Genomic DNA, 14287 nt, shown 5'->3' with positions numbered 1-14287 from the left:
TCTATATAAGAATAATTACATCTTAATAAAATATATACATAGATTTTGTAAATTTAATTATGTAAAATTAATAATTTTATTTCAAATTATAATATATGTATGGACATTATATTTACTCTAAAATAATTTTAATATAATATAGTATTAATGATTATTTATTGTTATTATTATTACATTGATATTTTTTAGTTTTTTAATTTTTTTTTCCTAGTGTAACTCTATTTAGTTATAACCTCTCAATTAGAATATAATTTACTTGGTCCCAAGTGTATTCTTGAATAGAGGTTCTACTGTATTTTTATTATATCTGAGACATTTGATCCCCTCTTTTTTTTTAAAAAAATAAAAATAAATTATAACCGGTTTTATGAGTTATTATGTGTTATGAAGTATTTTATTGTGAAACTAGTTTTGTTTTTAATTTATATTTCAGTGTTTTAGGAATTGATTTCTTCTTTGTTTTTAATTGTAATCAGTTTGAGTTATTGCATGTTACTTGTTTGTATTCATTATGTTATATAACCGGTTCTATTTTAGTTTTAACCCGTTTGAGTTCTTTCGTGTTATTTGTTTTTATTCATTATAACACTGTTATAGAACTGGTTCTATTTTAATTATAACTTGTTTGAGTTATTTTATGTTATTTATATTTATTTATTATGTTACAGAACTGGTTATATTTCAATTATAACCGGTTTGAGTTATTAGTTTTTATTCGTATAATTGATTATATTTTTAGTTATATCTGAGACATTTACTTCTGGTGACTTTTCCAGCGACGTTGACTTTTCCGGTGACGATGACTTTTCCAACGACTTTTCTGGCGACTTTTTCGGCGACTTTTCCGACGAATTTCTAGTGCCGGCGAATTTTCTGGCAAAACTTATTGTTATTTTACAAATATGGGATTTTCTACTTTTTTTACAAAAATGTCATAAAAAAACCATATAAATGTAAAAAAAAATAAAAATAAAAATTCATAACCCTTTTGTGTTATTTATTTATGCCATAAAAAAGTAAACTATACCCTCAATTCCCATATTTATGAAAATTACCCATTAAAAAAATGGGCCTTTTCATTTTTGCACTTCAAAACAGTTTTTTTTTTCTTGCATTTTTACGGAATTCTACATAGAATCCCCTATTGCAACTAGCGCTGCAACAAAAAATCGTACAAAAACCCCTATTGCAACTAGCGCTGCAACCACTTTGGAAACTCAAACCGTAAATTTTTTTTAAAAAAAAAAGTTAAAAAAACAGTATATAAGGTAATTCTCCTTTTTTAAATGACTATATATAAAATTATTTTTAATACCTCAAGCATTATCTAATTACATGCATTTAGATCTATACTTAATGGAAATGACGTGAGTTACAATAATTATATTGTCTATATTAATTTTTTGATTAATTATTCTTTGATAATATACGAGTACAAAATTAATTAATTGTTTTAGGTAAAATATGCAGTTTTAATTTATATATATTAATTAGATAGCTAGGTAACTGATTTTCTTTTGGGAGATTTTCAATTATATACGTTAATTTGTAAATAATTATAAAAATATCTTTGACCTAAATAATTCTTATAAAATACTGTCCTTACTCCTCTGTGCTTATACTGAAATCAATGTTTGATAGTTTAACCTTTAAGTTTTTTTGTCTTTTCCTATAATCCTGATCCAATCGTTTTTATTTTCAGTTATTTCCTATAATCTCAATCGTTTTTTTGTGTCTTGTATTCATCTATTTTTATTTTAAAATTATTTGTCTCCCCATTCTTACTTTTTTCATAAGTGCTTTGTCTGATTGTCTCTTTCTTTTACATCTCACGACTTTGTATTTTTATTATTATTATTTTATTTATTTTAAAAAAATTATCTACTACCTTTAACTAAAAAAGTCACTCATTGATAGTTTCTTTTACAATTTATCAATAAACAAGTAACTAAACTATAAACTTAAATAAAACTAAGCATACCAATTAGTTTTCATTTGTTGTATTTTAAAAAACTTATAAGAATAATGGTATCTTAAACAGTACACAATCAATTACCTTACAAAAATTTAGTTTTCATTAATACCATGTTAAGATACTTTTACGTTATCTTTTTTATAGTAACGTTTTTATTACTTTAAAAAATTATTAATAAAGTATAAGCACATACTATATAACTAATTATAAAATTAGTATATATAATAATTTTTTTAATGTAATTAATTTTTTTTACGAATTATATGCTTGTATTACTTTCAAAACTTCTAAATTTATTATAAACTACATCACCAATTAAGACTTGGAATAACTAAACACAACTTTAAATATTTTTTTTTTGATTTTATTATGTTTAAGATACTATTTAGTAACATTATAAGTTTTTCTATTAATATATCAAATTATTTTATTAAATAAATTTGTTATTAGTATATGATATGCTCATTTTTAAATATAACATAACAAATGACTTCAAAGTAATTTATGATATTATTTTGAATTTTATTAGGTTTTATTATTTTTTTTAACAAAATATAAAAAAAAAAAAAAAGTTACTTTTAATGTTGATTGTCTTTTTTAGAGATAGTAACAAAATATATGTTTCCCACGTGTTAAAATAATAACTTTAAAAAATAGATTACAATAGTGTTATTTTTGAATCCATATAATAAATGTTGTGGCTGGAACAAACTTTTTGATATTTTAAAAAGAAAAATAATGAAAGAAAGAGAAAGAAATATTATAATATGCTCCCAGCTAGAAAATAAAAGAAAAAGAAATAAGAAGGTGAAGTTATATATATAAAGTAATAAGAAGAAAATAAATACTTTTGAGATTCATTTTTAATCTCGACCCCCGTGTCAAAATTAATACCGAATACTGGCGGTATTTTTTTGTTTTGAAAGAGAATCCTAGCGGTATTTGAAATAATTAAATAGTCAAAAATAATATCATAAATACTTTGAAATAGACGTTGTAATACGTAATTATCTCTTTTCTTTTTCTTAAAGAATATATTATAGGTAGCTCACTTATTCAGAATGAAACAAAGAAAATGAAAAATCATAGTTTAGACTATCACTCAAGTTACAGCTTAACGTCTTTGACTAATTGAATTTAATACTTAAGCATGGTGTGAACGTTGCCATTAAGTATATTAAAGTATTTGATATTATACTGATATATGATGTTATTAATATTAATAGTATTTTATATTATTAAATTAAAATATAAGCTAATTAGGATTTTTTTTTTCCCAACTTTGACATGTACTAAATTATGTCCCCTCAACTCTTTTGGCCGTTAAAATTTTTTCCTGAACTATTGAGATTGTCAAATTTAAGGACTTTTGTCTAATTTTAGTAAAAAAAATTCTAAATGAAAGTTCAGGGGGCATGATTTAGTACATATCAAAGTTTGACGGGTATGATTTGGTAGATATCAAAGTTTAAGGAGCATATGATTTAGTACATAAACAATCACTGAAACAGTAAAATTGAATGAAATTAGACAAAAGTCTTTAAATCTAACAATTTCAATAGTTCAGCGAGAATTTTTAACGGCCAAAAAAATTTAAGGACATAATTTGATATTTGTCGAAATTCGAGGAAAAAAAAATCCTAATTAGTCTAAAATATAAAACTCACATCTTATATATTACTTGGAACGTTAAGATATCTAGATTTCTAGCACGTTGGTCACATGGCCAACTCACATATATATGTAGCATTACTTCATGGCCCATAATGTTTATATAAGTATATATATATATCTATATTGGATTGTATATTAATAGTATTTATACGTGTATTATATTGAAAAAAAAATAGTATTAATATATAAGTTGCTGGTTATTATATTGTTGTCGAGTAAAATTTGCAACACCGAATATATGTAATAATATTAATGACAATAAGAAAATTGCTTGAAGAACAGTTGCGAGTATTCAACCTAGTACGGCGAGTACTCGAGTTGGAAATATGAATGCTTAACAGAAAACTGGAAACAACAAGAAGACAAAGGATTATAGTGGTTCAGTCAGATCACGGACTGCTTAGTCCACTGTAGCAAGATTTTCGTAGGTCCCATTTCACGGTGGATCACCCCTTTATATACAAAGCAGGTGTCCAATTAGTTATACAAAGATTGCATTCATTGTCAATCCGTTTACACATTGAATTACAATAACTAAACTAAATAACGTAAACATCAATAAATGAATAGCAGTTACTAAATTCAGCAACGTATGCGCCCTCTAACATGCGAGTTGACTGTTCATATTCTAATATTAAGCTCGCGGGCCTAACACTTAATTGCGTTTAGGATGTCTGCGTTCTTATGTAGTCGCCTTTGTGGACATCGTATGACGAGCTGATAGAACCTAGACATGCGAGTCTATATTGGTTTATCAAGGCTGTTGGGTCATCGGGACCAACTCGCATTATAGAGAGTCGATCTCTATGCTTATGCAAGAACATAGAGAGGATACTCGCACATACCTCGATACATGCGAGTTATTCTCTCGTCCCGCATAATACGAGTTATAATCATGCGATCAGACTTTGGTCATGCCCGCTGTATCTCGCTGACTCTATCTTGAGCGAGGTTTAAAACTTCGAGGAGTCTCTTACAGATGTCTCAGCTTTCATTGGAAAATCTGAGTACACGTGTCTTCTAGATAAGAGTCTGGTCTCGAGTTTCTAGGTGAGAGAAATCTCACTATAACACATGCCCCTAGTTTCGCGACGTGACAGGTGCGGTCACAAGGGAAACTATACGCGAGAGACAGGTGAAAGGTTGTCACGAGGAGGTGACCTTTGGTTGTCCCTTCGAGGGTTTCAAAAAATGACGGCTGTATTTTTATTGCATTTATGATACCACGTCAGAAAACTCCTCGGTTTTCGTGTAGGCGTGGCCATTATTGGCCGTTAGATTGGGTGACCTTAGGCATTCTGGTTGCCACGTGTCGTGATCCCAATTAATGAGGGATAGGGTATTTAAACCCTTTGATTCGAATCAAAATCCTCATTTTTCCTCATTTTCTTAACTTCCCTCTTCCCTCCTTCTCAGTGACTTCGAAGAGATTTTCACACCTTGCCCAGATTTCTACCTTTCTCTCTAGAATTTCCTCAACCTTAGGAGTTATCGAGAGCAATCGCAGGAACAACTTACCAAAACTAAAGGTTAGTTTCGAGTTTTATTGTATTTTTGTTTTGGAGAAAAAATGCTTTTTTCTGGGTTTTGGGTATCTTGAGGGTTTTTAGGAATGTATGTTTGTAGGAAATACATATAGGACTATGTTTTTTGGTATGGAACTGGGTAATCTTAGGGAAAATGACCTGAAATTTGTATAACCGTGGACTTTAGGAAGAATGTTTGACTAATCGCATCTTTATCTTTTGAATACAGGCGGGTATTCGGATGAACACTTCGAATGCTCGCATGTCTGTTCATCCTAGGTTTCACAGAGATTTTATCATTTCTAGTCATTGCTTAAAACTTTAGGATTTTGTACTTTGTATATTTTGTTGTGGGAACATTGGTTAAGCCTTTCAAATGGTGGGCGTGTCACAGTATTCTAATGCTCATACACGCGATTATATGTTCCTTGAAGTACTGTGATACGCCCAGCCATTTGCAGCATGCGCCAATGTTTTGATAAGCGCATTCTTTGGCAGGCAGATTTGCTCGAAACGGTGGGGGTATCCCAGTAACTTCAGGGTCATGCTCGGGAACGCATGCCCCTTGAGTCACTGGGATACACCCAGCCGTTTTTTGAGGTGCATCGCCAGTTGGAGACGCGTGACATACTCGTAGGTTGTGATTAGTTAGGTTCCTCGAAACGGTGGGTGTTTCCCAGTCACTTCAGGGTCATGCTCGAAAACGCATGTCGCTTAGGTTACTGGGATACACCCAGCCGTTTTTTGAGATATCCTTCTACTCGTACACCTGACTTTTCGCGTCTTGGTGGGATGGTTAGTTTTCGCGAGAATTCAAATCATCCTACCAAGATGATTTTATAGTTTATATGCGGGTGAGGTCACTTACTTTGTTTTTTCGCACATTAACCACGCTGAAAAGATCTTCTATCTTTCAGATGAGCGATCTGTCGGATAGCCAGATGCTTGGCTCAGGAGGCAATGCGTTTGATGGAGATAAGGACCAACGGGAGGACAGTTTTATCCCAACTTTGATCTCGGAAGAGGAGATCGCAACTGCCGGAGATGCAGAATTAGGCCCGATGTCCTCTGCAGACATTGAAAGCATGGTGCAAGAGCTCGCTGAACCAGGAACTATTGAAATCCGAGACAGCAAATTTACGGTGTCAGCGCGTGATTATCTTGTCCATTCAAGACATGCTCCTGACGTCGAGGTCGAGGAGATGGACGATGATTGGGCGGCCCCAGCCCGAGAGTCAGGCGAGGAAGAAGAAGATGCGGAAGGAAGTGGGACCGATTCGGTGGAAAACACTTAGTTGAACGAGCCCTTTTCATGCGAGGACTTGGTCTCGAGGGTCACCAAATCAGATCTTACCACTTTCACGCGACTGAACCTTCTGCGACTTGCTTCTTTACGACCTAAACCTACTCAGAGAGCGCACCTTTCCTTTACCAATCCTGCGATCATTCCCACAGAGGATGTGGTAATCTCAATACCCATTCTTTGATGTGGGGTATCGATCCCTTTTCACCCTTTCATTGCGGCCATTCTCAAGCGTTACGACGTTTCCCCTTTTCAATTAACCCCCAACAGTTATCGCACAGCCCTAGCATTCTATGCGATGTATATGGAGTATGTACATAGGGCACCCACAGTAGAAGAGTTCAGTTACTTCTACGATATAAAGAGCGTAGGCCTCCACAACGGTTTCTATTGCTTCAGCAAGTGGGCCACCTCTGAGATTAATGGGGTGGAAGGCATGGTTTCCAATATGGGAGATTGGAAATCGAAGTGCTTTAACCGTGAACCTAGTATATCGCATGTTTCCTGACTTAGTCATTTTTTGAGTTATTTTGAGATTTCATGCTAACTTGCTCTTTTTATTTTCACAGATAGATCAGCTCGACCTGCACTCGACGCGACTCGCAGAGAGACAGCTGAAGTTCTCGGGAGCCTTCCTGTACAAGATCGCGACTGGCGATTATTGTGTACGACTGCCAAGCTGCGAGAACATAAGCTGATTCCAGAGAACGCAAGTCTTCAGAGAGAGCCGGTGTACAAGGAACCTTCTGAGAAGCAACAAGAGCGAATAGATAAACGCCTCTCTAAACAAACTTCTAGACCATCATCAGGTAACATATCGCGTGTATTAACTAGTGCCTTAAAATTTATTTATACTTATCTTTTATTTGCCCTCGCAGAGATGACTTTCTTAAAGTTCGCACCCATTCTTAATCGCAAGCCAAAATCTGGAACAACGGCAACTTCCCCTATCGTTCCTCAGAAGAGGAAGAGCGATGTGGTGGTTACCCCTGTCGCGGATTCTTCCAAGAGGCCAGCTGAGGGCATACAAGAGAAAGGGAAGAAGGTCGTGATTGACCCAGCTGTCCGAGTCCGCAACATACTGACTCTCCAAGAGAAGTTCGTAAGCGATGAATTCCAATCGAAGATCGACAAGACTCTTGCTGAGGAGCTGTTGCCTCGCTTTGCGGAGTTAGCTTTGCAGTTCATTGCCATGTTCTCGAAGGCCTTTGTTACCGGATCGAAGGAGGTCGAACTCATGAAAAGACAGAACGTTCAGCTTCTGGAGGACATTAAGAAGTTGAAACAAGATGCGACTTCCAAGGATAAAAAGCTCGAGGAACTTCGCAAGGCCAAGGAGCAAGTCGAGCTCGAGGCTAAGAGTGCTCAGACGAAAATCGAGGAGATGTCTCGCAATTTGGAGGCCGAGAAGGAGAATGGGAAGAAGCAGTATGACCAGGCGGTCTCGGACTACATATACACCACTCTCTCCAAAATTCCAGACTTCGACTTTTCAATCCTCGGAGCAGAAGCCGCTGAAATGGCTGAGGCTTTTCGCGCCATGTCACCCACACAAACTCAAGGCGGTGGAGGGAATCTTCCCGAGGAGGCTGAGGTTGCGGATGCTGAAGAAGTCGAGAATGAAGCCGTCAGCAAAGTCGCGGATGGATCTGCTCCTACTGCTCCTAATGCTTAACTTTTCCTTTTCTTTTAACATTTACTTGTGTTAGACTCTATCCTTTTTTTTGTTTATGCAGTACAAGGGTACTCGCGCCTTGTACTTAGACAAATTTACATTTATGTTTATTTTGAACGACTTTATATCCTCGCGGGGATATCTATTTACAGTATTTTCGCAGTACACGGGTACTCGCGTTTGTTATCAATAATATTTTAATCGCGACTTTAATTACAACTTGGTGTAATAAGTAGAAAATTTTAGAAACTTGAAAAATTTCAAACTTGAAAAAGTTTCCTTTATATGATCAATAGTACATCATGGTATATACCCCCTATATACTTAGGATTTTTTATAAAAATGACTAAGTATAAATACAAGGCGAGTACAAACTAGAAAATGCGAGAACTATTGATAATAGAATTTTAGGCTCTCGCCATTCCAAGCCCGTTGAATCGCAGTACCATCGAGTTCTGCGAGTCGGTACGTGGCGTCACCAATCTTTTCTGCGATGAGATACGGTCCCTCCAAATTATCCCCGAAGACCCCATGTGCTAGGTTCTTGGTATTTGGCATACTCTTTGAAGGACCAAGTCTCCTACTCGCAGGACTCTTGTCTTGACCTTGGAATTCAAGTATCTTGCGGTTCGTTGCTGGTAAGTCGCGTTTTTCAGGTGAGCCTGATTGCGCTTTTCTTCCAAAAGGTCGAGGTAGAACGAGTGTTTTTCTTCGTTTTGTGAAATGTTGAAAACGTCTCTTCGTAAGGAACCTGCCCCAATCTCGACTGGCACCATGGCCTCGCATCCATAAGAGAGCGAGAAAGGAGTCTCGCCAGTCGTGGATCGAGGAGTCGTGTTGTATGACCATAGAACTTGCGAAAGCTTGTCTGGCCATACCCACTTACTCTCTTCGAGTTTTCCTTTGATGGTGTGCTTTATTATTTTATTGACTGCTTCAGTTTGTCCATTGCTTTGCGGGTAAGCAATTGCAGAGAATGCTTTTTTAATTTCCAAGTCGTCGCATAATTGTCGCATTTCCTTACAATCAAACTGCTTTCCATTATCTGAGATGAGCTTATAAGGGATGCCAAATCGACAGATTATGGAATTGTAGACAAACTCGCGCAGCTTAGTTGCTGTAATGGTTGCGAGTGCTTTGGCTTCAGCCCACTTTGTAAAATAGTCTACTGCGACTACAACATATTTGACTACGCCCTTTCCTTTAGGTAGTTCGCCTATTAAGTCGATCCCCCACACTGCGAAGGGCCAAGGACTTGTGATGGAATGCAAGTTGCTTTCATTGTCGAGTAAAATTCGCAACACCGAATATATGTAATAATATTAATGACAATAAGAAAATTTCTTGAAGAACAGTTGCGAGTATTCAACCTAGAACGGCGAGTACTCGAGTTAATATGAATGCTTAACAGAAAACTGGAAACAACAAGAAGATAGAGGATTATAGTGGTTCAGTCAGATCACGGTCTGCTTAGTCCACTGTAGCAAGATTTTCGTAGGTCCCATTTCACGGTGGATCACCCCTTTATATACAAAGCAGGTGTCCAATTAGTTATATTACAAAGATTGTATTTATTGTCAATCCGTTTACACATTGAATTACATAACTAAACTAAATAACGTAAACATCAATAAATGAATAGCAGTTACTAAATTGAGCAACGTATGCGACCTCTAACATGCGAGTTGACTGTTCATATTCTAATGTTAATTAAGCTCGCGGGCCTAACACTTCATTGCGTTTAGGATGTCTGCATTCTTATGTAGTCGCCTTTGTGGACATCGTATGACGAGCTGATAGAACCTAGACATGCGAGTCTATATTGGTTTATCAAGGCTGTTGGGTCATCGATCGGGACCAACTCGCATTATAGAGAGTCGATCTCTATGCTTATGCAAGAACATAGAGAGGATACTTGCACATACCTGGATACATGCGAGTTATTCTCTCGTCCCGCATAATACGAGTTATAATCATGCGTTCAGACTTTGGTCATGCCCGCTGTATCTCGCTGACTCTATCTTGAGCGAGGTTTAAAACTTCGAGGAGTCTCTTACAGACGTCTTAGCTTTCATTGGAAAATCTGAGTACACGTGTTTTCTAGATAAGAGTCTGGTCTCGAGTTTCTAGGTGAGAGAAATCTCACTATAACATACATATATAGAAAAACAATAGTATTAGGGCATTTCTAATTGGACTTCAAAACACTAAATATAGTGTAGTTTCACAGTATATTTACTCCAACGAGACACTACAACTATACTTATAAATAGATTTGTCTACAGTGTCCCACCAAATTTAGTAGGTTTTCTGTAGACCACACTATTTTTTCTAAGTTTTTAATAATTAAATAATATTTTTAAGAGAAATCACTTACTATTGAAATATTATTATTATATTAATAAAATAATAGAATAATAAATAATATACAATTTTGTGTAATTTTTAGTGTTGTGATTGAAATTGAAAAAAAAAATTAGTGTTAAATAGTAGTTTTTGGTGTTGATTTAACACTAAATTTAAGTTTTCTCATTAGAGATGACTTCAATAAAAGTATTATATATTTGAAAACAGAAAAAAAAATAATTTAACTAATAATTATTTTTCTATCTGTCTATATATATAAAGGAAAAGTATGAGACGGTGACGTAACGGTCACTTTAAAGTCGTCTTTCTTTTTTCTTCTTAATTCTCTCAATTTTTTAATTTTTTTAATTAGTTGATTAATGCCATATTTGTTTACTAATTTTTTAATATTATTATTCTCTCCTTAATTCTCTCTCTCTCTCTTTTTTTTATTATAACTTTATAAATATTAATCTATATATTTAATATATCTATACGTATTCATTATATAAATTTTTATATCTATAATATATTTATTGTATTTTAAAAATTTCTGTTTTTTATTATCTTTTATAAGAAAATAATTAAATATGTAAATCTAAACTAATGTATCCATATATCATTATATATTACTATAATTTAAAATATTTAACCATCAAAATATCAATCATCAATCAATTAATGTATAGATATATAAAGAAGAAGTATATGAGGCGGTGACGTGACACCCTAAAATCACTTCAAATAGTTTTATTAATTCTTCTCTTCTTAATTTTCTATTTTTTTTTATTTTTTATTAGGTTTATAAATATTTATTTATTTTTCATATTTTTTTATCATTTTATTATTATTAATTATATTAATTAATAATTTTATTTAAGCTATTTTTTTTAAAAAAAAAAAAGAAGGTTACCGTCTATATATATTAATTAATAATTATATCATTTATAAATCTATATATATTTATAACATGAAATTATTAATTAATATCAATAAATACTTCAATATCAATATATAAATATATAAATTAAAGGAGATCTCTACTCGAAACATGTCAGAAAAATTATAGATTTTGAAACAGGTAAAAAATCCCAACACTAGAAATTGACACACATAAGCCGAAAAGTTCCAAATGGAGGGTTAAAGGGGAGACCACAGAAGTATTTTTTTGCACCGCGCGGCAGAATTTTAACTCACAACGGATCACAAATGGCTTTTTTTAGATCGGTGGCACTTTGAACTCACAACAGATCACAAGTGGCTCTTATATTTTAGAATTTGGGATAAAAATGAATGAGGTTTCATCTCAAAACCAATTAATGAGAGAAGTAGTCTATTCATATTATATATCACAGTGCACACATAAACAATGTAGCAATTAATTAGTTTGAAATGGATAGAAAGGTGTAGACACACCAAATTACCTAGTGAAGTTCATATTGCTACTCTAAATTCTATAGTTTACTACATTTGGGAGGCCCGAAATATCATGTTATGGGAGAGGAAGATGTATACAATTCAAAGTAATCGTAATAAGTAGAATTAACAAAACAATTTGTGATAGGTTTTCGATCGAGAGAAAACTAGTTTAAAAAATAGTCTGTGGTTTGATAAGTTCAGTATATATGCTCAACCAATTTGTACATTGTCTATATATAGTGGTTTTTGAGAAATAAAACTTTACTCAATTACAGAAAAAAAAAAAAAAAAACACACACACATTGCGCAATATATATTTGGACAGTCATAATTAATAAAATATACAACAGTACTACAAAGCTTAATAAGTTTTACAAACTTTTTTTTTTTTTTTTTTTTGTCTTTTAGCTGACAAATTAACATATTCTAGATTATATAATAATAATATCCTGCCAACGTCTATTTTCTTAGGTAAACACTCCTAATTAAATAACTATAGCTAGTTATAAAAAATAGTACCCAATATATTTAGTATAGTAATATTGGAGAAACAAATGTTTGAAACTCATTATCAGCCTCCAACTTAGCCATATCATCTTGTTTCAAACTAATATAGGCCTCAATTCCATCTCCCATTTTGGTGTCAAAGAAAGCAGTCACGTTATGAAAATTTAGGGCAGGACACCCAACCCATGTAGGGTTACCCCATCCAAAATCAGCTTCATAAACCTGAAACCTACACAAACTAGTAAAGGCAAACGTAACAACTTCTCCTCTGACGAAGCTACTACAATTATCCTTAATCATATGAAAATGTTCTTCATTACCCTCTTTTAGTTTCTCCACAAACTCCTTATCAATCTTCTTTATTTCCTCTCTTATACGCTTCACCAACTCACGACCACAATAATCTTCTCCAACACTGGACGAAGGAACAACCGTAAAGGCAGACCTATAAAAGTTTCCAAAATGATGATCTTCGAGAGGAGGATCGAATTTCGGCCGTAGATTCACGGGGTGAATAACAATGTGAAGTTTCTCCGAATTGGGGGATGTTGCGGCCACAAAACGACTCCATATGAAAGATGATAAGGCCTCAACACGCGAGGGGGCTTTGATCTCGTCGCTAATTAGTTTCGTTTTGAGAGCTTTTATTGCCCTAGCGTCGAACACAAACCTCTTAGCTATGATGTCTGTTCTTGTTATGCCAATATTTTGATTATAAGATCCCATATCCTTGGGTGGGAAGAGTGTGGCCGAAATGAATTCGGGTTGTGTTATCGTGTCATGTGTCTGGTCGTCACAACGAGCAATGGCCGCCCATGTTTTGACGAACATGATGCAAGACAAAGCGTCCGCGATCTTATGGGACGTGCATAGGCCGATGGCGATTCCCCCGTTTTCGAAAATGTTGAGTTGGACCCCTAGGGCAAACTCTCCTACTTCGTCGAGTTTAAATGGAAGGAACTTGTTGTGGTCGCTTGGGATTGGAGCTTTGATAGCTTCAGAAAATGATTGGCCTTTGACTTTGGTTTCGAGGAATGGAACTCCTTGGTCGTTACAATCGACGAATAGGTCGTCTTTGAATCGTCCGGCTAGTGGGTAGAATTGGGTTAAGACCTTAGACAAAGATTTCTTGAGGTGGTTGATCATATTATTGTTGAGGTTGTGGTGAGAATGATCATCATTAGGATCATCACTTTTAAGTTCATAGAAAAAGAGTAAAGGATTATAAACTTTGGGTGATATTTGATCGAGGAAAGAGAGCTTGTAATGGCGGAGATCATCTGGGGTTGGAGAATAAGGTTTGATAATCTCATTAGATATTACTTCAATTTCGACAACCTTAGTACTAGTCATTTTATCACATTATTATGGCGTAACAATGATATAGCTAAGTTAGGTTTTGTAGATTTATACATGGCCTTACATTTAATTTATATATAAAAGAATTATTTCTAATATATCTTAAAAGAAGATAAAATAGTACAGATTTTGTGTATTTATATATATATCAAGATGAATGAATGATCATAAAATCATATATAATACTATACTATATTAGCAAGTCGACAAAAGCCTGATGCGTTATTAATTCAATTAATAATATTAATGTATTAGTTTTCTTCTCCATTAAGATAACATCATATTTCTCTCTATATATATTATATATGTCAATTTTTCTTTGGGTTATTCTTGTAGTTAATCCTATAGTTGGTTGGTTGATTTACTTGCCGCTTTTAACTTCATGAATTCTAAAACAAAAGTTTACCTAATACTATATCGTGGGTTTTAGTTTGGTATATATATATTTTGCTTCGATTTGTGCTTAGACGTTACCCTATTTATTATTATTATTATTATTATTA

At 33.8% G+C, this 14287-nt stretch overlaps 1 protein-coding gene across 1 annotated transcript; it reads right to left on the bottom strand.

Annotated features, from left to right (window-relative positions):
• Window positions 1-12208: 12208 nt before the first annotated feature.
• LOC115712284 (stemmadenine O-acetyltransferase) lies at window positions 12209-13899 on the bottom strand. The gene has a single exon (XM_030640546.2). The coding sequence runs from the start codon at window positions 13776-13778 to the stop codon at window positions 12447-12449; it is 1332 nt and encodes a 443-aa protein (XP_030496406.2). The 5' UTR covers window positions 13779-13899; the 3' UTR covers window positions 12209-12446.
• Between the last annotated feature and the right edge of the window lie 388 nt (window positions 13900-14287).

Source organism: Cannabis sativa, chromosome 4, assembly GCF_029168945.1.
Source record: "Cannabis sativa cultivar Pink pepper isolate KNU-18-1 chromosome 4, ASM2916894v1, whole genome shotgun sequence".
Classification (NCBI taxonomy): Eukaryota; Viridiplantae; Streptophyta; class Magnoliopsida; order Rosales; family Cannabaceae; genus Cannabis; species Cannabis sativa.
The sequence above is the reverse complement of the archived record's forward strand: the minus strand, read 5'-3'. Positions and strand labels throughout refer to the sequence as shown.

What these genes read in the sequence shown, in the direction of transcription:
- LOC115712284 (XM_030640546.2), bottom strand. Translation starts at nt 13,778, where the DNA reads ATGACTAGTACTAAGGTTGTCGAAATTGAAGTAATATCTAATGAGATT.